General features: G+C 36.2%; 2 protein-coding genes across 3 annotated transcripts in view; one reads left to right on the top strand and one right to left on the bottom strand.

Moving 5' to 3' along the window:
* Positions 1 to 21937, bottom strand: part of LOC149785630 (zinc finger CCHC domain-containing protein 17-like) — a 43153-nt gene extending 21216 nt beyond the window's left edge. The window contains exons 1-5 of the mRNA XM_089979447.1: positions 21852 to 21937; positions 14624 to 14874; positions 10017 to 10074; positions 8466 to 8566; positions 7829 to 7917 (exon numbers count right to left, since the gene is read on the bottom strand). Coding sequence (XP_089835573.1) covers positions 7829 to 7917; positions 8466 to 8566; positions 10017 to 10074; positions 14624 to 14779 — 404 coding nt within the window. The 5' untranslated portion in view covers positions 14780 to 14874; positions 21852 to 21937. The remainder of the gene's footprint in view (positions 1 to 7828; positions 7918 to 8465; positions 8567 to 10016; positions 10075 to 14623; positions 14875 to 21851) is intronic.
* A 3299-nt stretch (positions 21938 to 25236) lies between these two features.
* LOC149785632 (inactive hydroxysteroid dehydrogenase-like protein 1) overlaps positions 25237 to 27300 on the top strand; it is a 41320-nt gene continuing 39256 nt past the window's right edge. For both annotated transcript variants that reach the window (XM_089979448.1, XM_089979449.1), the window contains exon 1: positions 25237 to 25478. In XM_089979448.1, the coding sequence (XP_089835574.1) occupies positions 25256 to 25478 (223 nt within the window). In that variant the 5' untranslated portion in view covers positions 25237 to 25255. The remainder of the gene's footprint in view (positions 25479 to 27300) is intronic.

A 27300-nucleotide genomic window follows, 5' to 3' on the forward strand; every position in this document is an offset into this window, starting at 1 on the left:
TTGAACTTCCTCAACTGGTTGATCGTAAATTTGTTTTCTAAACAGTTCAGACTTCTTGCCTGCTGGTTGATCTTGGCGACTAAAATTGCTGACAAATTTTCTGCAGCTAAGGAGGCCCTCAAGTCTGTCTTATTTTTCCTCACTAGAGAAAATACTCTTTCGCTGTCACTGTTGCTGTGAGGAATGCACAGGAGCTGCAGCACTTTTGGTTCTTCCATAGGAAAATTTGGAAGTGATTTTCGAGTCCAGGAACATTTGTCAGAACAAATGTTTAGCATAGTCTTCAGCTGATAAAGGTAGATTGTGTTCGACAAGAAAACTCACAAATAATGTTTCAGCGTTGGTAGCCTGCAGGTCTTCCGCCGATGGCTTAAAATATTCCAGAGCTAAAATCTGCGAATTCTTAATTTTCCCAACTTCTACGCGTTTTTTGGAAACTGCCGTGCTTCTTCACATCGTCTCTGCGATGGCACACTGAGTGCAAAAAGCATGATGAATATCAATGTTTAATGGCAGAATGCATGGCCAATTTTTGATATATTCCAAATTAAACTTCACTTTTTGAGTAATACATTTCTTTTTCCTTGGTGGTGAAGACATTTTCAAGATCTTACATGCAATGCTGAAGGGTAACTGAAATCAGTGTTGGTGATGCATGTGCAGAGCAAAATTCCAGTTAGGCCCCAGTTTCTCTCAAAAGCATTTGTAAAACTATTCATATAGATTAAAATAGGCTAAAATGCTTGCTACCGGGCCAACTGTAATAATCAGCAGTAGATCTACTAATATCGCGACCAGCAGTACCGGACCGTTTCGGCAACTGCAAATATCACGACTAGCGCTTAACTGGAAATCGGTTATTTTATTAAAGACTTAAAATAACTGAGGAATGGAGAATTCGTGAATTTTTGGCTTGTGGCGTAAATCTGTGAATTGCTGAAAAATTCGTGAGGGTTGGCAGCTACTAATCAGTCCCTCTGGCTCCAGATAAGTACCCCAACCAGAAATCGAGCCAGATTTATCCACAAATCATGAAAATCCAGAGCCAGAGATGACACCTGTGTGGTTTCCAGTTGCTAAATGGAGACTCTGGTGAGGGGGCAAGAGTAGTCTGCCTAGGGGAACCAGGTTGACTGTAAAGTTTAAAAAAAGACAAAAAAAAAAATGATCCTGCTTCTGAGCACCCCCAACAGGGCCAGGATCTTGTCTACTCTGTCCCTTAGGACACTGGCTATACCTCTGTTTGTGAGGAAATTTATTCTCATGTAGACAAAATCTTGAAATTGTGTAAGCTCTTAAGTTTCTAGCTTGAGTAAAAGACCCAGCACTGTTATTTTGACCAACAGCAAAACAGATCTGGTCTGAGAGACTCACTGAGGAATGGCTGAACTGCAGGTCATGAAATTGGAAGACCTCCTATCCAAGCAAAACCGGAGGTACTTACAGTGAAGAGTAAAGACAAGAATGTGAAGGTTTGCATCCTGAAGATCAAATGGAGAATACCCTATTGCTAGGTCTTATGACATTCATAACTGAGTCTGTGGTCTCCATTGTTAAAGGTTTCTACTGCAGAAACCCGTTTAAGAGGAAAGATTGATAATTAGTTAAAAGTTTCCCCTTTATTTTGGTAGCAGGAAAATGAGAGAGCAGAAGGCCAGAGATTGGTTTGGGCTTCACACAGCTGTCAAGTTCTTCTCTTATATGATTACAGACAGACATACAGGTCAAGATCATAACATGGTCTGCATAGGCTAAATATAGATTTTGTGGATTAACATAGACACACACACACAGAAATTAACACTGAACAAAACAAGGAACCAGAAAAGTATAGAAAAATCACATGACAGTGCATGTAACTCTTTCTTTATAAAGAAGGCATTTCATCCACTCTACAAACATTTTGTCTGAATAATTCACAATACTGTACTATCATCAACATAGGAATAAATCATTACAAAATTTTAACATGTCATCACACAAATGAAGACTTATTACTTTAGAAGAAAGTCAAATTTGACTAGACATGGGATGAGGAGAGACTTGCCGAACAATTTTGGGTTGAAAGGACTCAAATAAACGTCATATCAGATAAGACATTCACCAGCAGTGGTACAATGAAGCGAATGGAAAGACAATTATATATGTACCATGATTTTAATGACATTGTAAAATGGTTTTGCAAGTGTATGACAACAATATCCCACTAGCATTTCATGCTTACATCTAGAATAACTACTGTATGTAATAGCAAATTTTAAAGTAAATTATTTTTCTCTGAAAATACTTAACCAATCACATTACATTAGGAATATTTGACAGCTACTTTGTGAATCCATCCTACTAAAATATGAAATACGTCATTCCCTGTTTATGTCAGTAGACAAAGGACAATAACTCTTCTACATTATCTCTCCTTGGGATGGCCAGGTGTTGCTAGTTTTTAGCTGAGCAAGATACTAACAAGGATGCTTGCATGGTGGGGTTGTTGGGAGGGTTTTTAAGTAATGTGATGGGGGTAAGTATTCTTGGAGAATCATAATTTACTTTAAAATTTGCCTTCTCGTTCGAATACATTCCCCAGTCACAATATGTTTGAAGAATAAGTAATACGAGGGGATGCTGATCATCCGACCTATACTTCAGGTATCCTTCTGGGGAAGAAAAGGTGAATCTACCCATGTGAATGATAACCCGTTCTCCTAATTCCGTAAACAACACAGCCTGGGTGTACTTGACCTGTGACCCTAACATACAGTTAAGACAATTACTGAAATCTTTTTACCTACAAAATGTCACCAGTGAACTCAGTGAAGCTAACAGATTGTGTTGATTGATTCAGTTGGGTTTGGTGGCCATCTGTGCTGCCACCACTGGAACTACCAGATTCAAGGTTGCCTCTGTGATGCAAAATCTCTGAGATGGAGACTTGAGAATGTTGACTCTGCTTAAGCTAACAGCTTCTGTTATATCTAGGTTTGGAATGTTGCGTTTGAATGCGAGGCTCACAGAGATGGCTCAAGTAGTAATCTTAGTGAGGCAACTCTGATCTGATGAGATGTCATACCAAGCATATGACCCACTTCAGGCTCACACAGGAAGGAAGAGGCATTTGTGCGTGCCATTACTTGCATCTATGCAGTTCAAGTAAATGCTTGTAACTCTTTGATTACCTACAGATGGTAACCTATTCTAGGCTATGAAGCCAGACTGTGTCAAGAGAACCAATGAACCCTCCAATCTAAACTGAAGAGAGTTCAGGTTGACATAAATGGCATGCAGCTCTCTTACCCTGCGTGCAGAAGCTACAACTATCTATAAACAGGACTTGTATGATAGTGACTACAGTGAAGAGTAGGCCAGAGGTTCAACTGGATTCAAATCGAGCAATGTTAAAAATCAGGATTGGTTCCATTTGGAGACAAAATGAGGGATATTTGTTCACTGAAGCCAAAATTGTCTAAAAGATCCAACAGGTCAATATTCTGCCCAAAAACATTTCTGCCACGATGTGTCCAATATCATGGGGCAGTATGCTTTGGTAGAGATTGGAGCCAAACTTTATCTCCTCAAAGAGCCAGAGAAAAAAAGTCTGCCAGTTGTGGGACTCAGGCAGGCAGAGGGACGATGGTGTTGGTATGGCACCAACCCCTGAAACCATGCAACGTTCTGTCCTAAACCTTCAGAGAGGATGGTCTTCTTGCTCTCAAGATTCTCTCCATAATGAAAGGTTTGAATTGCTTGTCTTGCAAGACTGTCCTCATAAAAGTCGAGCGTGCAGAAGAGGAGGACAGTCTGGGCAGGGAAGGACCTCCAATTACTGTGGATGCTGGAGAAGATTCAGGTTGGCTGGAATCTTCCTGGAGATATCTATTGCTAGACCAAGTAGATCAGTAACCCAGGACTTGTCCATCTGAAGGGGCTATCATAATCATCTTGTCATTCTGACTGTGAAACTTCTGGATTATTTTCGGACTCAGCACTGTGGGAGGACAGGCAAATGTCCACAACCCCTCCCAAATGACTGACAGTGCATCCATGGACAAAGCTGGAGAGACACTGACAGTGCATCCATGGACAAAGCTGGAGAGACAAAGGTGGATAGCTTGTCATTCTACCGAATCGCTAAGAGATTGATCATCGGATGGAGAGACCATGTGAAGAACTTGATGGCTTTTGGATTGAGTCTCTGCCAAGACACTGAGTCTGTCTGGAATGTGTTTGATTCGTATGTTGATATCAAGATGGCTGCACCAATGCAGAAACTGCCAAATCAGAACACACAGGTCTGGTGATTTGGTGCCTCCCTCTTTGAGAAGATAGATCACTATCAGAGTTGTCTGACCTAATGAGGACGATTTTTCAGCTCCGAGTTGATCTTTTCAGAAGTGAAAGGCATTGATGACAGCCTTCATTGCTAAGATGTTGACATGTAGATGCCATTCCCCAACTCCAACATGTCACTGATGGTAGTGAAGGACGACAATAGGTGAGAAACCCCAACAGTGTGCACTAGCATCGGTACCTACCGTTATTTCTGCTTGGGACTACTCCTGTGGGATTGCCATGGTCAGCCGACCTGGGCTGCCCCATCGATGCAGGAATGATCGAATCTTGGGCATGATCATGACTTAGGATGTAAACAGCCTACCAAAAAAACCTGAAAATTTTCTCTGCAATCCCTAAGGCATGTGTCAAGTGCAGAATTTCATAAGTAACTGAAAACACACACAACACTTTGAAAATTATCAAATCATGTAAGAAAAGATAATTAATTATTACCATTTATTAACCTGAATAAGCTTTAATTGTTTTGACAAGTTGTTTTTGAAGAACTCTTGATACCCCTTCTTTCAGCTCGTAGATAACTTGTCAAATTTAAGGACAGTTCTGAAAGTGCCTTGGAATCCCTTGCAAGTTCTTGGGCTAGACTTGCAAATTTTAGGCCAATGCACAAAGTAAACTTTGTTCTGCAATTAAGCAACAGATCAAAATCTCTTGATGAGATATTCGATCATGAATGTTATTGAATTTTGCTGTTGAGTCCATTATGATGGAATATTATTTGTTCTTGACACTACTGGCATATTAGGAACCAGTCCATACACAGCCTGCTGTGAGATAAAGAAAAAGTGTCTCCTATTGCACTGGTTTTAAAATTAGGGTAGGTATTTTTTTGTTATTTTTTAAATATGTATATTATAATGATCAGTTTATATATATATATATATATATATATATATGTAAATATAATGTACTAAGCACTCCATTTTTGATTTTATATTTTGATTTTTTTTACTCTCGAGTGAAAAAGGTGCTAAGGTCAGCAACGAAAAACAGGGATGGTCGATTGACTTGAAACATTTTCTTTGGCCTGAGGTGGTCAATGCCATATTCAAAGATGAAAGTGACAGAAAAACCACTGGAAGCTTTTGAGTATTTAAACATGATCATCCCTGTCTGTGCTTTTTTCATTTTAGCATGGTTAAGGAACACTTTTTTGCCAGCTGGTCAGATTTAATTTTGTCTTTGCAGCTCATGATCCAGGTTCCTCCAACTTCCAAATATATTCCTTAAAAAATTCCTTATTGTGATCTTTTTCTTCTAGACAGCTCCATCTGAATAAATTTTCTTAATGACTGGTAAAAGTCATATCCATATATTTTCCTCTTTCAACAAATTTCAATTCCGCAGTAGCCATGAAAAGATCAGAGTGTGTGAGACATTACTCGAAAGTGTATAATGAACGAATGAAACAATGAACATTTCCCGCCTGCACAATTAGCTTCTGGTATACTGTCTTGTTACCTTCCTTCCTACTCGAATTGCATCCAGGAACAAATACTCTGATTTAATAATAATTGTTCCCTTCCTGATTTTCCCTCCAAGAAACTAAATTCCTCTGTTCTATTAAAACTTTTTAAGAGGTTTATTGTCCCTTTCTTCCCGACATGCCATTTGTTGGAAGCCATTTGTAAAATAATTATAAAAACAAACAATAAGCAAAAGCTTGATCATCCAGAAGTTTTTAACACAAAATATGTGCAGTTTAAAGCATCTTAAGTACTATGGTACAGTTAGTCTGGTTCCCTAATTCTACTGGATCTAATATGAAACTGATTCAAATCAAATAGAGACATGCTGTAAGCTGGATCTTACTGCAATCACATTTACATAATCTGTCCTTTTATTCCCAAGGTCCATATTTTAAGCATCAGACTTGTGACAAAACATTGAGGTTTGGCAGGTCTGGTTTGGGAGTATTACTTCTCAAGTAGACTGGACTATAAACATTTCTAACTTTATACAGTTTTATTTGGTTTTGAAGTGTATGTTGATTTAGATACAATATTTTGTACAAGATCAATGACCTTGCTGTATTCGTGTATGTTAACTTTAGATTTAAATAAATGTGAATGTTACTAGAACATCAGGTATCAGTATGATTTGCTACTAATGCTCTTCCACTTTCATTTTGACATAATGAGTCTGGGTGAGTAATGAACTGATTAAGCAAGGAGGTTGAGCGAGGACTTGCCTGACTGGGCATATTATATCAAATATTGATGACATACTCTGTATGACTAACATTCTCAGGGCCCCGAGTGGCCAAAAGCGCCCTCTGTTATGGATCACTGCAATCTCAACTCTGTCTGCGTAGGCTCGAGTCTTGAATTTGGCTAATGTGGGTATGACAGAAAGCTTGCCAGTAGCTTCTTGTGGGTTGGTGGTTCTTTCCAGGGTTTTCCCCGGTTCTTCCTCCACCATTAATACTGGCCGCCATGTATAGCCTATTGTGTGCTGAAAAATGGCGTTAAACCCTACAACAACAACAACAACAACTAACATACTCTTTATATCTGCTGCATTACTAAAATTGAATACAAGTACTGTACATTAAATGTGGACTCTATACTCTTTATGCCTGGTACAAGATCATCTACAACTTAGCATGAATAAGTATATCTAACATACTCTGTCTGCATCAATATCAGCCACAATTTAATGAGTATGTCTAATGTGTACTCTGTATGTCTGCTACAAAAGTCAAACATATCATCTGCATAATCTACTACAACAGTATGTCTAACATGTACTCCTGATGATCTGCAACAAGATTATGTCTAAGGTGTACTATATATCTGCTGCAATTGTCAAACATATACTCTGTAAGAATTAATTGCTAAAAGAATATGTCTAAGGTATATTCTTTATAGCTGCCACAAAATTCAGACATGTACTCTGCTTGGCCTGAGTATGTCTAACATGTACTCTTGATGATCTGCAACAAGACTGTCTGAAGTGTACCCTATATCTGCTGCAAAAGTCAAACATGTACTCTGCATGACCTGCTACCAGAGTATGTCTAACATGTACTATGCATGACCTGCTACTTTAGTATGTCTAACACATACTCTGCATGACCTGCTACTAGAGTATGTCTAACATGTACTCTACATGACCTGCTACTAGAGTATGTCTACCATGTACTATGTATTACCTGCTACTTTAGTATGTCTTACATGTACTCTTCATGACCTGCTACTTGAGTATGTCTAACACATACTCTGCATGACCTGCTACTAGAGTATGTCTAACATGTACTATGCATGACCTGCTACTTGATTATGTCTAACATGTACTCTGCATGACCTGCTACTAGAGTATGTCTAACATACTCTGCATGACATGCTACCTGAGTATGTCTAACATGTACTCTGCATGACATGCTACTTGGGTATGTCTAAAATGTACTCTGCATGACCTGCTACTAGAGTATGTCTGCCATGTACGCCTGATGTCTGCCCATAAGTGTAAGAGTGTGTACCGTGTGGACTTTATGTTGTTTGGATCTTCATCTTCTCCAGTGCTTTGGTTGACACATCTCATGGACAGAGCAATCCTCCGTCCCTCCTCCTGTGTAACACAGAATACTGAAGCTGTAATACATGATTAAATGCAAGTAATGAGTGAATATTGCATAGAATAGGGCATAAACACAGCACAGCTGTAAATAATGGGTAAACACTGTAACCATATTTCTCCAATTTAATGTTAGTAATTCAAAATTTTATATAAAAAAATGATTATAAATAATGATAGTACACGTATATCTAACAGGAAGATAATTTGCAATTTACATGTATTTCTAAAGATAAATAACTGATTGAGCAGAACATCATCTAATCAGGTGTGGACAAAAGAAATAAATTTAAAAATGGAAAATTAAAAGTGTAATATACTTAGTTCATTTTGTTTCCATTACTTTATGATTTTGATAAGAAATCTGAATAATTGTGCATTTGCAAGGCAGTTCATACTCTGGACCAATTTAAACATGTTGCAGACATTCCATTACAGCTTAAAAAAATGTCGGACGAAGATAACTGTACATGGGCACATCATACTCTTGCTGGATCTAAACATTATTTTTTCTCCTTGAATTGTGTGCTAGGTCTACTCACCTCAATAGATATAACCTTACACCAGACTCGTTCCCGGACACTAAGGAACTCTGAGGGATCATCTATCCTGCCCTTAGACATCTGGGACTTGTGAACCAAACCTATATGGGCAATAGGACAAGAAGGCATTCTTTGAGCGAGGAGAAATTCTTTTGAATAATAGGTCTTAAGCTATAGGTACAAGCAAATCCAATTCAATTAACATATCAGTCTCAAAATGTACAGAAAGAACAAATCTGTAACGACCCATAAATCTTAAGTTTAAATTTGTTTTCAAATGTCTGTAATGATTACAGCTTTTCATGAAACTGAATCACTTTGACAACACACAAGAGCTCTTAATTTGGAACATTATGCCAATCTGCATGAGGGGCCCCGAGTAGCAGAGTGGTCTAAAGCACTCTCCGTTACGGATCACTGCCATCTCACCGCTGTCTGCGTAGGTTCGAGTCTCGGATTCGGCTAATGTAGGTATGTGAGAAAGCTTGCCAGTAGCTTCTCGTGAGTCAGTGGTTCTTCCCGGGTTCTTCCTCCACCATTAATACTGGCTGCCATGCATAGCCTATCATGTGCTGAAAAATGGTGTTAAACCCCACAACAACAACCAATCTGCATGAAATGTGAATATGTATAACTGATCACTGTAAACAAGATTATTTTTGTGGTTACAAATTTTTGTGATTTTGTGAACAATCACACCTACAACAGTACCTGAATTCATGTATCTGGAAGAGATCCAATTTTATCCACAGGTGGATCACTATTTGTCATGTGTTTGAATTTCTGTAATTAACTGTCATCAAATAAATGACAAATGCATTCATTAATCAAAGCAAGCAGATGCAATCAAAGCAATATGGTGAAGACCATTTGACTACAATTACAAGCCCACAAATAACTATCACTTCCTCAACTACTGGCATTTTTAAACAGGTATGGTCCTGTGACAACAGGTGAACAGATGCATAAACAGACCCCAGATTCAATTTACATTACATAGTGTTACTTGAAATTACATCTAAGAGATATCAGGGTGGTTTAATTACCCTGGCCAACAAAACTCACAATACGGGTTGATAGGAAACAAAGTTCATTATCAATCAGACAGAATCAGGACCTTATATATGGAGGTACATTTTCTGTACACTAAGAAAGCTTCAAACAACCAATAGATTTTGTCCAATTTGCTTTCTGCAAGTTTCAATAAACTTTATGTACTGAAGTCATAATGGATGGAACTTAATTTATGTTCAATACATTATAGTATCATCATAATAAATCTTCATTTACTACGCTTATGAATCAATTATGACCATATCAAGAGAAATGGGGATGGGGGTGGAGAGAGATAAAAACTGTCAGATATGGAGTTAGCAGCTTTTGGATTCTTGACTAATGATGACATCATTATAATAAAGCCTGAGTTTATATGAAAACAATGAATTCTGGACTAAGAAACTCGCTAAAACAAGCAAAGAGATTTGACTTAAAACATCTCCATGATGAAATGGAAGAAGTGATTTCAGGCCAGAATACACAACTCAGACATACCATGTCTTGTTGTATTTGGAATCTTTATGAAGGCTCCATATGGCTGCAGTGATGCTACCTGAAAGAAAGAAAAAAAAGTTGCATTTACAATCAGATATCAGCCCAATAAATCTATGGCAGCCTAATTTTGTTGTAATCATACACTCCTTCTAAGATCCTGATGTTCTCCTGTTAGAGTTATGCACATTAAGAACAATAAATGACCTATGTAAGAACAGATGTTTAAACACTGTCAAGAGTGTGGTGAGAGGTTTTTGTATCATGGATAAAAGAGCTGACAAATTTGTTGTAACCAGTCTAGAGTATATTTTGGTATAAATCAATGATTTTATCTTCCACATTATCAATTCTATACACCAATTGGAAGCTGATTTTCTTGTACTTGATGCTTTCATTTATTAGTAATGATATCTATAACTTCCACTTCAGTGACAAAATTGTAAATGCAACTCTTTGTGTTTAATGCACAATTTCAGTGCTTTATTTCAAATAAATTTAGTGCTGTATTTCAAACCAATTCAGAGCTTTTCTTATGTTGATAATTTTGGTACTGTTTTTGTAGTTTTCAGATTAATCAAGATATATGCAGTCGGCATCAAGCTGCTATGGTCTTAAAAACATATTCCCAAGTTAAAGATATTGACTAAACGCGAATAATTCTAGAAAGCAAATGTGTGGATATGGCAGTGTGCCCAAATACAACTCCTATCAACAGGGGTAAATTATGCATAAATCGTCTCTTGCGCCCCCATATTTTAGTATTCTTCTTTCCCTTTCACGTCACATATAGTACAACAGTACAACATAAGCTCCTGTACTCTGCATTTGAAAATGTACTTGAATACTGAAAGAACAGAATCTGTGAAATGAATAATATGGTACCACAATGCAGCTTTGTTGCTTAGCATACCTCTCAAGACAGTGATGACTTCAGAGATGGCAAACGGGCTAAGCGGAGAAACAAGATAAAAAATGCCTGACTGGATCTGAGCTGATCACCATTCATATTTTCTAATGTTATGATTGATCATAAATTTGAGCCAGATGTGAGTTTTGGAACTGTTATTCAAACACTACCACCATCCACATGCCAAAACTACATTTTATTCACTACTGCTGGACTTACCAAAGATTTAAATGATTTTATTGGAATTAGCTTCAATTATTTAATTTCAAACTTGCTAAGATATTTTTCAATAACCTTCTGCTCTGGGCCCATCTAGTTTTTAAGTTTGCAAGGATTATGGAAGTTTTCTTTATTTAATACTGACTCTCCCAAGACAAAGCATATAGATTTCAAGTTCTTAAAGTATCTAACAACTCTGGAATGCAGTAAATATTGTGAAATGTTCAGCTTAGACTGCCTTATATGAGCTAAACACCAGAAGGTGCAATTCCATACCAATGAGAAAGTTGAAAAATTCAGCATTCATAAAATCCTCTAAATATTAGTGATTGCAATAGGCCCAAGAAATTATGATAGTCATGAGATATGCCCAAGAAACTGTACTAGCCATGAAACAGGCCCAAGAAATTGTGATAGCCTTTAATTTGTGGTCTTTATTCCTCATGAGATTTATATGCCCTGTTAATGGTTTAAGCGAATTCCATCAACTGAGCCCCTTAATTGGAGAAAAAACATTTTCCTACCTTCCTTAGTAACTGCTAAATACAACTTCAGTGCCTTATCTAGGTAAACGAGTCTAACTTGATTATTCACAGCACAAATATGTATTGTCCCTATAACCACATGGCTTCACAGTGTTATTTACATGCTAATTATATATGCTACAGCTTTGGCCAAGTCATTGCAGCTGACACCTGTTGGAGGGCAAGTTTTGGCAGACAAGATCAAATTAGTAAGGCTACCAACAGGGACAGGAGACTTGTGAATACAATACCATATAAGGATAAGAAATGCCAGGTGCTTACTTATATAAGTTTCTCAACCAGTGTCACTTTTTGTTCTTGCCAACGAAAGTGTTAGAGCAAATCAAAGTAACAACTAGCATAAGCAAGGATAAAAACCAAATGCTGCCTAACTACATGAAGTGTACATGCATGTACTGATAAAGGATAATCTTGTTTGATGGGAATGGAGAAATTGCTGTACTTGCAAAGAAAATAACACAGCATGCTAAACGGTCCTTCTTAGGATTTAACCTGAATGGAGTCTATATGGATATAAATATTTCGACTCTTTAAATAAAAATTATAATCTCTGAAATTAAGGAGTAAGGTATGTTTTTTTTATAGTTTCCATTAACTATTTTATTACTGTTGTCATTGACAAAAGCTTCAGCTACAAAGAGGCAATAAGGTACAAAAAACATGAAGGGCTGAAATCTCTCTCTCTCATATTGGGGCATATTTTATTTTGCTCTCAAGGTGCAAGAAGAAAAATGCAACAGAATACATATGCTTCTTTCTCTCTCTTCAAAACAAACATGAACCAGGCTGGGTGGGTAGCTTGTCATGTGAAAAGCAATAGCTTTTTTGCCTTAAAGAAATATTAATGTCAAACCTTGTTATAGCATAACTATCACTGTATGTACTTTTTCTTTGAACACGTTTTGTTCTTCCATGCCTGATCAATGTTTGTTTTATTTATGAGAGAGAGAATGATATGCTGCTGCATATGGACTGATGATCTAGGTTGGGTTGATGCACTTGTTAGGAATTTCTAGAACAGAAAGATGATATGGACTGATGATCTAGGTTGGGTTGATGCACTTGTTAGGAATTTCTAGAACAGAAAGATGATATGGACTGATGATCTAGGTTGGGTTGATGCACTTGTTCTAGGAATTTCTAGAACAGAAAGATGATATGGACTGATGATCTAGGTTGGGTTGATGCACTTGTTCTAGGAATTTCTAGAACAGAAAGATGATATGGACTGATGATCTAGGTTGGGTTGATGCACTTGTTCTAGGAATTTCTAGAACAGAAAGATGATATGGACTGATGATCTAGGTTGGGTTGATGCACTTGTTCTAGGAATTTCTAGAACAGAAAGATGATATGGACTGATGATCTAGGTTGGGTTGATGCACTTGTTCTAGGAATTTCTAGAACAGAAAGATGATATGGACTGATGATCTAGGTTGGGTTGATGCACTTGTTCTAGGAATTTCTAGAACAGAAAGATGATATGGACTGATGATCTAGGTTGGGTTGATGCACTTGTTCTAGGAATTTCTAGAACAGAAAGATGATATGGACTGATGATCTAGGTTGGGTTGATGCACTTGTTCTAGGAATTTCTAGAACAGAAAGATGATATGGACTGATGATCTAGGTTGGGTTGATGCACTTGTTCTAGGAATTTCTAGAACAGAAAGATGATATGGACTGATGATCTAGGTTGGGTTGATGCACTTGTTAGGAATTTCTAGAACAGAAAGATGTTGCATTTAGCAGGGACAATAGCTTAAATACTGCCAGGTAACATCCTAATGATATTAAAATTGTATATTAACAAAGAAATTATTAAGCATGAAAAATGGAACTGTACTGTATGAACACACACTGATGACCACTATACAAAACATCATTTTTTCCCCTTATTATTTTTATCAAATCCATATAGTGAAACTAAAGAAGATCAAAATTATTTACTCATAAATAGACCAACTAGACTATTGCAAAATAAGATATATAAAAAATTTTTTATTAAAATACTGAATTATCTTATAAGAGCTTTTGTTTTTCAGTTTTCAAGAAAACAGCAATCAAAATGCCCGGAAATATCTTGTTTTCAAGTTGGTAATAATGTATGAAGGATGTAAAAAAATTAATCAAGTATTTCAAAGGTAAACAGTAATTGTCCTATGACATTCTGGTCTTGCTATCTGACAGATAATTTGTCAGATTCATAATTCCTCTGACAAGGTCGGAAAATTTCTTAGAAATTTATTTCCAAGCTTCACGTAAAATGATAGATTATGTGTTCCATGTTCTGAAAAATCCAATGAAATTTAGTGACTGAGCATCAAGACTGAAGCATTTAGTTAATTTTTTTCTATTTACTAATATTTTGATTTAACTGTCTACCTTTGTCTTTTAAAATCATAAAAAATTAAACTTTCTACAAAAATAAAGATCATTAATTGCAATAAAGAAATATGAGTGTCTGAAGAGTCACTTAAAAAAAATCAGTATTTCTCCAGTTAACCATGTGTATAATTAGCACCTGTCAGGGCTCTCAGGGACCCAAGCTTCTGGGTCAAATACAGGTGAAATTCTCTAAGGAGGCACCACTTCTCCCATAATGCATTACCGTTATGCACCTCATTTTAGTGTGATATTATACATGTCCAAGAATTCAATCCTGATAAAAGAATATGCATGAGCTCTTCATTTTCCATTCTATCCTTTTTGAAAAAGAAGGCCTCCCAAGTATATGCCAGAGACTCTTATATATATAATGGGGACTCCCGAGTTCAAGGAGTCAAGAACCCAGGACTCCACATCCTGAAATTCTGCTGAAAGCCCTGTCTATAATCAGTAACTTAATGGATAACACTAGGTGATATGTTGATGCCAAGGGAGGTAAATATCATATGGAAGAAAGATGTTATGGTCTATTCAGTCAAAAATAATACCTCTCCACTAAACACACTATACAGTTTAGGTATTGGAGCATCGGAGTCATCATATCTCTTTCTTTTCTCTGACCGTGCTTCATAATCATCATAGCTTCGTCTTTTATATGACTGCCCTTCATCATAACGGTATTTATATCTGGAAGAGTTGTCCATCTTCTGTTAAACTTCTAAGATACTTGTTCAGGTTTGTTGAGTTAGTATGGAACAAGGTAAAATCATCTCTTGGTACCACTATCATCAAGCCAGTACTGTTAAAAAAACAAACAAAAACAATTTCACTATTTAAAAATGTTCAAAAATAAGCCACAAAAAAAAGTGAAGACACTTTGCAAATATTTCAAACCTGGCATGTGAAAACTTCCATCACCTGAAATTAGATAACTTCAACCTGATTAAGTGTTTTACAGCACAGTAATGCAAGCACGTTATTTAGTGCTGAGGCAACTGGAATAAATAACCTTGCCAAAAGACACCATGGATAATCAAATAACCATGCCAAAAGACACCATGGATGTCAAATAACCATGCCAAAAGACACCATGGATGTCAAATAACCATGCCAAAAGACACCATGGATGTCACACTGACTTGAGCTGAACAATATTGTGTTTCTCAGCTGTTTGCTGTTGTCATCTTGTTAATTATCGGTGACAGTATTAGCCAGTAGTTATTCAAACAACAAAACCCAAACATATAAGGAATACACAGCATTCTGTATAATCACATTATTTACCTCTCTGTACAGATTCAAGTTATGTGCTTAACTGGCAAGCTGAAACAAAATGTCAGTGTGCTGAATTAAGAAATCTACAAATATAAATGAGATTTTCATCTCTAAACATCCTATGTGTCTACTCAAAGTTTACATTTTTTGTACTGCCTTTATATGCTTTCTGCTAACCACGTTATAGAGGACACTTCTGAACAATGGATTTTGCCTGCAGATCTGGAGGGGGACAGCATTTAAGAGGACCAGTGTAGTTAGAAGAAGCATGAGGAATGCATTATAAACAATCATATTTGTGATTATTACTTATCCATCCAATCACAATTATTTAACCACATCTATTATTTTTAAATGTGGTGTATCAGGGGTCAAGCTAGACTTGAATTGTAGGGAGAAGTGACTTCTTTCGTAAATAACAGAGAGAAGTGATAGCTGAACTGGGGAAAGTGTGTCCTGTACAGGGAGAAATGTGAGCAAAGCAAGACATGCAAAATATACAGGATTGCACTGGGCTTCGCAAATGTAGTGGCACCTTCAATAACACATGCACCTTCATCGAAACAACCAAAATGCCATTCATAAGTGGGTGACAAGTCGCCTAAAAATGTAAACTTCGCCTTCTTCTGTTAGGAAAACGAAAACAACTTCGCGCTGTGATTATTTAAGACGTACATTGACTGACCATACCATATTTTTTTAAAATGCCCCTCACCTTAGCCCGGTTAGTTCTAGTGTTGTAGCGAAATGTATTCATCAAGGTTTATCAGTAGCTAGGCCTAGTTTTTATAACAATTACGTTGACAAACAAACTCTTGCCCATTCACAAGTATTATGTTTTGATAGCTGACTGACCATTGAGCCTTTTCCGAATAAGTTTGCAACTATCAATTTCCTGCATGCTATCATTTGATGAGAAAACATACAAACTTGCATTTTAAGACCAGAATCGGTGATCTGGATATATATTAACTGCCTCTTATACACTATTTCATCATAAAATTAGTTTGAACTGTAAGTGAACCAGTAGGCCTAATGGGAAATAATGACAGACTTCGCTAAGACTGGGATGTACCAGTTTATTAGGTTGTCTGTTTTCTTAAATCATGGGACAAATATATTCAGAAAAAATATACAAATCATTGAAACCAAAGCCTATGTATAATTTTATTAAAGATTTAACTTTAAAATTCAAATTATGTAGGTCAGAAACATATGGGACAATGGTATGTTGTGGAAGTTATTTTCTGACTTGACACATATTTGCGTAAATACAGGAAAAAACAGCAAATCAGATATGATTTATTTGCCTAAAATTACTACAAGTACGTATACAAATAAATAAACCATAAATTTGCGATCCTGTCAATGGACTGTTGTAATGAAGCTCTCCATTTAAAAATAGACACACTCACATCTGTGTTGGTTCTGTAGGAAAGATGGGACTGCTACTTTTGATGTTTGGACTGCTATTTTTACCAAAATGGGAGTCCTGGGCTCCTAATTTTAAAATCCTTGCGAGACCTCTACGTTTTATACTTTATTATAATTCTATATTCTATTATCAGCTGCTCAAATCATTTTATATGCAAAAATACCCATACACCTATGAAGGTTATATATTATTCAAATATAAAGGATGTACATCACAGAATGTTCAGTTCACTTTCCCACTCATCCTTAAATTTTCTAATAAATTTCGGAGATTGACTAGTCTTCTTTTCCTTCTCCTCAGAGCTGACACTATCTTTCTGTTTCTTTGGAGTCTGAGGTTCTGAAAATTCATCTATGGTAGGTTGTTTCCAAGACCAACAGAAAAGAAAATATACTTCTTTGCGCCATTGTGATTTTAAAGTTCAGATGTATGTACCAACCGTCATTTCCATTCAGTTTTTCTGAATGATCTACGAATCAAAACATTTGCAGTTTTAAACATTTTGCAGATTTAAGTGAATAAATCACAAATAAAACAAAACTCCACGCTGAAAACTGGCTTTGCAAGAATCCATATATTTGCGTTTTGTTTGATTTTAATTTAAAGCACAATCAAGCAAACGCCGATATCTGATCAGCAATGAATCCAGTGAAGTCATAAATGATTCCGAATTTCTTAAACATCCGCCAAATGAAGCAAATTGCTAATAAAACAATTCAAGTTGCAACTTGGTTTACTTACTTTGACAAACAGCTTCATTAGATGCCATATGCTCCACTTCTGGCCAGCTGATTATAATTTGATATCCAAACATACCAATGCTAATATTTGATCAAAAGGCAATCCAAATGTTTCCTCTTCCTCTACTATTAACATAATCTCAAAACAATCCAACCTCATTCACTTGCACCTAAGCCTGACCTGACATCAGTGAATAATTAGCTCCTCCCAGTTCATATACATTTTCCATTGGCGCGATATTATTGGCCAGCAAGGTGTAAACTGTTCTGGTGCATATGTCAATCAGTGCCTCATACAGTAAATTTGTTATGGACAGTGCACTCTTAGTAAAAAACTAAGCCAAAGGAGAAACAAGGGTAATTAAGACTGACGCTCCAGTCCAAATCTATGTGTGTCAAATAGACTGACAAGTCAAAAATGGGAATATTTAAAGTCCATGCATCAAAACCTGAGGGTACATGTCTACTGAAAACCCTATATAAATAATGTGTGTGTGTGTGTGTGTTATTTTCATTGTCTTATATGAATTATGCCCTCTGTTTCCAGGTATGCATTTAACTCATTAACCCCTGGCACTGCGTTTACGTGGCAGGAGGTAGTAGCCTACTGCCAAGCTCTGTAGCATCAAGGTCATGTATGATACACTAAAGTGGGTGGTATTATAGAAAGGTAGACAGATGTAGCTCTACAATGATAACAAATAATCTGGATGTCAACATGCAGTAATATCTGTATGAGTCAACTAGGTAACAGGTGTTTTATTTATAGTGAACCGCACTATGTAACTTTAGTACATGTACATGTATATCGACCACTTATAAAACCACAACTCTAAGAGTTAAAGAGTTAATCAAGAAATTTTCCCTTTTACTTCCTGAAAGTTCACTATAAAATGGCAGTTAAAGATTTCTAAACCTGACTGAAACAACCCCTGAAGAATTAATGAATGAACTCAACCCTTTTTTCCAACCGAATCACAGCCAAGATGCAAGTGCATCTGTTTTTAAAAGAGGAGTTTTCTTAATCTAACCACTCACTTTATAGCTTCTTTACATCAGTCTACTGATAGGATTGCAAATATAAGGTATTATTGTCCACATACTTGGTGTAATGTTAGGCATTGGTTTAATAGTATTTGCTTTGCTGTTGTTTTTTTCTTCACATTTTTACAAGAGTCAACTCAGAATATAATCTTGACCTTACACCATCTCTCAAATTCCAGAACACAGCCTTGTCCAGTATGTTTCTGGCCTACATAATAACATTTTAAAGTTAAATCTGTAATAACATAATATTCAGACTCTGCTTTCTATAAATTGTATATTTTGATGAATATATTTGCACAATGGTTTATGAAAAGAGACAATCTAATAAAGTGGTACTTCCAAGACACAGCAATATCTGCCATTATTTTCCCATGACAGGTTCACTTATGGTTCCAAACTGATTTTTAGAAAGAAAATAAGGTACAAGTGGCAGTTCAAATATTTATGTTACTGATTCTATTTTTAAAACTCAAACTGCTATTTACATAAGTTTAAGTTTGGAAACACAAGTTCACATGTTTTTATCATCAAAGGATAACTTGCGGAAATCGGGCAGGAATAGTTGCTAACTTACTTGGGAAAGTGTATGTGTGATTTGGATTTTTAACGTAGCTTTAACAATTTTTGAGTCATATCGCTATGATGTCTGTAGTGTGGCAGTTTATTATAGTGATGTCTAGCACTAAGGCATCATGCCGCAGACATGTAGCATGATGTCCCACCCAGTCACATTATCCTGACACCAGGCTGACCAGTCCTAACACTAACCTTTTAATGCTGAGCGAGGCAGTTGTTAGTACCATTTTTGTTAAGTCTTTGGTATGACAAAGCCAGGGATCAAACCCACAACCTCCCGCATCCGAGGCGGATGCTCTAACCACCAGGACACTGGAGCGGCCTACTTGGGAAAGAGTTAATGGCCAATCAGCTATCAAAACACATGCTTGTGAATGTGCAAGAGTTTGTCAGCACAATTAATATCAACACCAACTATTTGATGGCTTGAAGCCTACATTTTTGCCTTGAGCTATAAAATAACATCATACATGCCAACCCATGGTGAGGAAAAAGTGTAATCCAAGCAGAAAAAGAGTAATCCCCATATAACATGATAAAAATTCAATGTACATAATGATTTATTTATCCCTTTGGACTTTAACATCAATTACTGCTTCAGGTATTTGTATGTAACAACCTGAGCTTTAATAAGCAACAGACTCTCATACTGCATTTCAAAACACTTTGTACCAGCTCAGACTATAAATGTTTTGCACACCAGTAGAGCATTAAGTGCTGGGTTATTACAAAGCCTGGATCAAGTTCAGTTTTACTTTTGCTGAACAATCTCTCACAGTCAGCATTAAAAGGTAAAGAACCAATATTCCTTTCATAACCTGACAAAGAAAAGAAAATTTATATCTTCCAGTTATTGAGTTTTTTAGCTGGCAAATAAGATATAAAAAAGCTCTGGCCCCATGAAGTACATTGTCAGGTAGAGTGCCAACTTGATACTTCAAGAGTTCTCCTTTTAATTTATCAGCAGCCTTTCCTGCAGCATGGTGCATCATATGACAAAGACAACCAATTATGGAGACATTTTTCAAAGAATAGTATACAACTCCTTTATGAATTCCAGTCATCACCAATGCAGCAGCATCTGAAAGCCCCATACAGTTCTGCCTACTTATATTTATTCTGAGCATTATGAAGCAAATAAAAAATCGTTTTGCGAGTTGAATTTACTGTTAATTCTGGTAATGAAAGGAGAGCACTCTGACTTTGCCCTTTTCGTAATCTGAATACATTTACGTGTAAGGCGTAATTTAGTGAAAAAAGCTTAATGATTAAGCCAAAAGCTTAATGGCTGGTATGTATGTAACATTAGAACTTACCTGGCCAAGGCAAGGGAGCATCTCAAAATGGGTGGTCATTCCATGTTCCTCAAAAAATCACAGGGCAAAGTCATTTTTGCTCTCCTAACAGAAGAAGGGGATGTTTACATTTGTTATGCAACTCAGTCGCCCACTTCACCTTAAAGTGTGACACCTGTCTCCAGTAAAAGGTTATTCCAATTTTTAGAAAACAACAGAGGATTTCAATTGCAGCAGAAAATATAAACAATTATTTATCCCAATAGCTTCCCGTGTTCTAATTTTGAAAACGCTAAGTTTTCACAGGGATGTACAATAGATCCAAAATGATTTCCTGCATGTCATACTGGGGGACTATTGGAGGCAACCTCTTTACCACTGCATGCATCCCATGATGTTCCAGCTGAGGTTTTGGACTTTTAAAGCTGTGCAGTTTATTTTCAAAACTCAGTACTTGTCCAATTGTGTTTTATCTTTGTTTTGCTTGCCAGTTTATGATACTAACTCTACACTGTAAACCCAGGATTGTACCATTATGCCCTTACATACATATATACATTCAGATGTCATTAACTTAGTGGCAGTGACAGCAAATTACAACTTTCTGACAGGCAATGACCACTGTCTTCACACCCCAACATAAATGCGAAAATATCTAAAATGGGGTGGGAAGGGTCAAAGTAAACTGACTAGTCACAGACCATGTGACAAGTCTTGACTCAGAATTTTCCATGGGGTTTTAAATGTTGCAGACCAGGACTCCTACCATGGAAAAATATGCAGTCACAGTCCTAACACTAGAAGTCAGAATAATGATACTTTTTGTACCATGCAATAATAATTCAGAATATTATGAGGGTATTGTTGTATCACCAATACATATGTTATCAGATTGCTACCAGTGTTAAAATCATTCCAAATGCTAAATGGGTCACATTTACACAGTTCTGCAAATAACTTCAGCATCAACAACAAATTACAATAAAAATAACCCCAATTCGAAAGCCATGATAGTCCGTATTGATGATACCGACATTCCGTTTCGGTCACTTTCTGTGCGTTTCGGTGTTTAGATATAGCAACACGCATTGTCACACACTAAATTACAAAGAAATTAACCGGTAGAATGATACTATTAAAAGTAAGATGCTGTAACCCTTTAAATAACTTGAGCTCCATAAATCCGTATCTACAATCAGGGAGTAGTCAGCAATTTTTTATGTGCGCACTAGTATAACGGCACTACATGGTGGGTGGGTGTGATATCCTTTAAGAAATAGAAAGCGTACAGTGTTTTGATTAATCTATGTTACGCACATGTGTCTGTACGTAAGTTTAACTATACCTCTGTGAAGAGACTACTAGGAGCAACAGCTAAGTCAAGTGAAAAATGAATTTACCCACTTACCAATCACGTTACAAGTCGATTCTCAGCAGTGAAATACAATACGACCTAATTCTATTGTACAAAAAGCCTCGAGGTGAACCGATTGAGTAGTGTATAAACCCAGAACTAAGCGAATGGGCACGGTCCGGTTATTAAAATAAATTAATTAATTAATACATAATGTATACGCCAATCAGAGAAAAGGGATACAGACAAGAAGACAACTAAAGGTCAATGCAAATATTTATTGTAAATTTTTACAAATTATTTTGTTGTATTAACTAATGTATGCATTTTACTTTTTGTATTATCTCTGTATGTTTATGTTGTTATTTATCGGTGCCGCTTCTAATGCTCTTGTCGGGGCATACTTTTGTGGCAAATAATACGTCATTCCATTAATAAAGTTTTTCGTTTTATCTGGATTAACAAGCTAGCATCTACTACTTAGACAAGAGAGATTCTTAGTTAACAGGGATAAAACAACATTAAAAATATGGACATAAAAATACATTGACTCTTATATTCGTTTGGATGATTTAACAATGCACAGGAAATGAAAAAAAAAAGTAGAATTCAATAAAAGCAACGGAAAACGATGCAGCTATGACTCTTTTCCCGTGACAGATAACATGATATAAAGAAGGTGACTTTTGGGGTAAGAAAATTCATCTCTTGTTGGATATCATTTTAATAACCAGACTTATTTAAAAACAATAATGTTACAAAAGCATGGTTCCTAATTAAAGACTACAGGTCGATAATAATGTATGAATCAAGAGTCTTAGTGATATGCGATTCTGTTGCGCAAGCTGATTTTTTTTTTCTTCTTCTCCCATTCTCCTCGATACGGGGCCTGTCCGTTCTTCAATCCGTCCTGACTTCACTTACGCACAATTACTCCCTTAATTATGACTGGATATCAACCAGATTTGGCATACAGCAAGAAACTGTCTACTTTCGATTGTTAGAATCCTTTAGCAGGTATATATATATATATATATATATATATATATATATATATATATATATATATATATATATATATATATATATATAACAGGTAATCAACTGGCACTAGAACGTGCAATTTCGATTTTGTTTTAATTTAAGATAACTGTGCGGAAATTACGGCGGCCATGATACCTTTACAAAATATTTTGGTAAACATCGAGATTGGTTTGATGAGATTGATGCCGTGCTGCCGTACGTAGACTTCTGAATGAGAAACATCAGCTACAGAAAGCTTGTTTAGAAGACGTCCAAGAAGGCAGTCTTCAACAACATAATGTGGACTGTCCAATGCAAATTCATAGAGTTGCAAGACTCTTTGTTCCGTACTGAGGCGGTGATATTCAGTTCTACTCAGACAGAAATGTATTAAAGGATTTATATGCTTCTTTGAAGACAATCTACGGTCACAGTCATCAGGAATATCTCCAATACTGAGTGTTGACAGCTCCACACTGCTGACTGACAAAGAAAATATACGTCAAAGACAGACATAATACTTCAACAACATTCTCTGTCAACAGTGTGTGGTCTTAAACTAAGTAACAAAAAAAGAGCGAGAACCAACACGTTTTGTAAAATTCAACAAATAATTTATATCCCTTGAATACAAAGTCAAAATTTAAAAGGAACTTAATATAATGTGAACTGAATACTAAAAAGTCCTAACAGTTCTATCAAAAGTCCAAAAGGTGTATTCCGAATGAATTCCAAATATTGAATATCCTGATGTACAAACAGTGTTAAATGTGCTCATGTAACAAAGGTTTTGATGCATCACAATGATGCAATCCAGAATGTCCTTAAATGAATTCACGATAATTTCAAAATAGTGATTGAATCCTAAGGTCAGTTAGCACTTTTTAATTCAGTCATTAATTGAAATAAATAAGTCCTCTCAAATTAAAACTGAACACAACTGGAAGACTGATTCAACTTTAGATGCTAAGATAGGAAAGAGTAATTTAGATGTAAATACCTTTATATAACACCATCACATGAGGCAGAACTCTTCCAGTCAACGTGGACTCAAAAGAACTACTTTGGGCGGAGGAGTACAAGGCTGCATTCATCGTCTACTTATAAAAGCGAAAAGGCAACATACATTCATGAGACAACCATCTGACCATCTCAATGCTATCAATAGAGGGCAAAATCCTCGCAGAAGTTTGCATCATATTGATCAAGGACTCCTCCCTGGGAGTCAGTATGGCTTCAGGAAAAGTTGAGGTACCACATACATAGTGTTTGTAGCTCGTCAACTCCAGGAGAAATGCCACGAACAAACCTCCAAACTGTGTACAACATCTGTCATGACAAAGGCTTTTTACTTACTTTTGACCATTAATGCCTCATATGGAACCTACCATCACAGTAAATGGCCAAACCCTCGTTAAATAAAACGAAAGGTGTACAATGCCATTATTTTGCCGACAATGCTGTGTGCTTGCGAAACCTGGACGGTGTACAGACGCCATGCCAAGAAGCTGGATCATTTTCACATGGGATGCCAGTGGAAAATGATGAGGATAAGATGGCTGGACTGGACTGGGTCCAAGACAATGAACAATTATTCGAACAACGTGCTAAAGGTTATAATTAAAACAGTTATAGTAGTACTCTGTAAATCGCATTAATTATTTTTTTTCTTCTAGCAGAATTTACATTAGAACAAAAGTGGAACTTGATATACTGTGAGAGTTAAGGTGCGAATAATAAAGGTAAGTCTACAACATGTAGGAGATAAAATTATAACATTCCGAAGTCTAATATACTTGCTTAACCTTCTGCTCTGCAATAAAGATAGGATTGTAATAATCTGACCAAATGTGCATAATACCCAATAAACGTGCCCAAAAATTAAACGATAGTCAGATGTCAAGTGTGTGTGTGTGTGTTTTATATATAACCAAGGTGGGTTTTAGCACAGGGCTATCCATTCTGCTCTGCAGAGATATAAGTCTCAATTGTCCGTGCACGTTGAGTAAATAGACGCATAAACTTTTTCTTTCATGCCCTTTTGAGAAAAGTCAGGGCCCTTTTGAAATTTTGGAAAATACATCCCCAATAATTGAAATAATTCGTCCCTGCACAGAAATGCAACCCTGACTAAAAATTAAAGCAACTAAAAGTCATTTTAGATTTCCTCAAGATCGTTGAAACTTGGCATGCATCAAGAGATTCAAACAAATAGAAAATCCTAAGAACTTTTTTGTTGCTGCTGTGAATCTAATCTCTCTCTCATAGATCGTAGCTATAGAATATATCAAAATAGCTCATGGTTAATTTCCACTAGTCCATATGCAACCGCCGTCCGCGTCTGCATTTCAAATTAGTATCAGCATTAGGATAAAGCAGCAAGCCAGCACCTGCCAGCTCTTTTGGCCTGAAACCACATAAATAGTTCCATGTAAATGATAAGCATGGCGGCTGCAATTGACAGCTTTCAGTTTCTTCTGCGTGAAATTATTGAGACTGTGTCACATGTCAGGGACAGTCTTGCACTTATTGGTCTTCTCTATGTATCTACTAAAACGCTAAAAAATGCATGCACATTGCTTAGAACATTGAATGACCATGCACTGAGTAGAATAGCACAGTCTTGGAACTCTCCTGTGCGGTTCGGACCATGGGCAGGTGAGATGAACGAGTGGTCATACAATTTCAATAAATTGTTCTCCGCCTTTTTTTTGTGACATGACTGCTACTAGTCATGTGGTAATCTTCCCAACCCCATCCCCTAAAAATAATTTTAAAAACTCACAAAAAACAACAAACAGTAAGAACAAGAACAAGAAAAATACAAAACAAAAAAAACAAGACGTGCTAGTCTACTAAAAGAACAGTTCCTAGATTTACAGCAACACATCAACACAAAGAAAATTATGGGGAGGGAAAGAAATCGGAACAAAGCAATATTTAGCAATTTTCCACATAAGGTGTATCTTAAACAAAAGTTGTCTATAGTATTAAATTGAAATAGAGAAAATCGACTTTATGGTTTTTTGAAATTTGCACTTGATTGGTGAATAAAGTCGCAGTTAAGGATTCCAAAACCAAAAAGGTAATGTTATCCATGCAGAATAAATTAAGAAAATTGATATTAATAAACATTTTTAATATTTATACCATTACATTTGTGCTATTTATAATAAAAATACATAAATGTCATTGAAATGACATTGGGATCATACGTGATCTTAGCCTCGTAATGCTTTGTTTGATGTAATTAATACATGTTAGTGAATCACATCATCTTATGCAAATGATAATATGCAATAATATTGCTGCACAAATCAATATGCAATGTGGAAAAATGCTACTGAAGAAAGGTTTCTTTTGATTTTTTTTTACCTGAATTTTGTTAAATACAAGAATAAAAGTGCTGTATCTATTAAAAATATTGCAGTGATAGAGTTGAAGAGAATGTGCCAAATAAGAAATCATATTTGTACTATTTATTAGAATGAAGAACCATTTAGTCTATATTCATGGTGAGTTTTAATTTTAATAGATGCTCCAATTTTTTAACAGTATTAATTTAACTTGGTTGCATGTATAACTCTGATACCTCATGTTGACAGTTACAGGGCTCGAAATTAGTGGTAGTCCGCTAGCCCAAGGCTAGTAGATTTCCAGTCAGACTAGTAACTTTCATAATGTTAATAGTCCGATGGGCTTGTAAGTTTCGGTTATCAACAGTCAGCGTTTGGTTTTTGCTATTCCTTAATAAAGATTTGACTTCAGCAGATATTCTATAGAATCAAAGCAATGACCATTGTAAACACAGTCATAAAATATTAGCATGAAAAGATGAAGTCAATTTCTGCCTCGAAAATGCGCGTCAGAAGCCATCAGATTTTGTGTATTTTGCTTAACAGTGCCAATTATGGTCCCGTCATTAACAACGGGACTTGGGTAATTGATCCTAATTAGTCTGATAACAAATTATGTGAAAAATGACGTGGTATCACACTTCATTCAATTGACCACAGTGACAAACTACATATGGGTAAACCACACAAACGGGCACGGCAAAAACTATTCAAATAAATTAGTTTGCATGTTTGTTTGTATAATTTTTTTTTGTGGCTCGCTTGCCAAACACTCAGTCACAATAAGAAAACTGTATATTTTACATTTGCATCAAAATAATTATAAGAATTAGATCGATTTATTACGATTACTTTATTGACACATCCTTTCCGTACAACTACTTTTTCTATGATGATAAGAATAGTTTTTATATTTTTTTCCCTTACAAGAATGAACAAATAATTGGATACACGTGCAGATATCCAAGCAGAATGCCTTATATTTGTTGGGAATTAAAATCTCTGAACATGGGCACCTAAGATTTGAAAATTTTCAACCTTATTATTAATTTCAGCAATACAGTACATTGAGGTCCGATTAATTAGGAAAAATTAACAAACTTAACGCTGTTAATGATGAGACC

Source organism: Sinohyriopsis cumingii, chromosome 13 (genome assembly GCF_028554795.1).
Source record: "Sinohyriopsis cumingii isolate HCF-2022 chromosome 13, ASM2855479v2, whole genome shotgun sequence".
NCBI lineage: Eukaryota > Metazoa > Mollusca > Bivalvia > Unionida > Unionidae > Sinohyriopsis > Sinohyriopsis cumingii.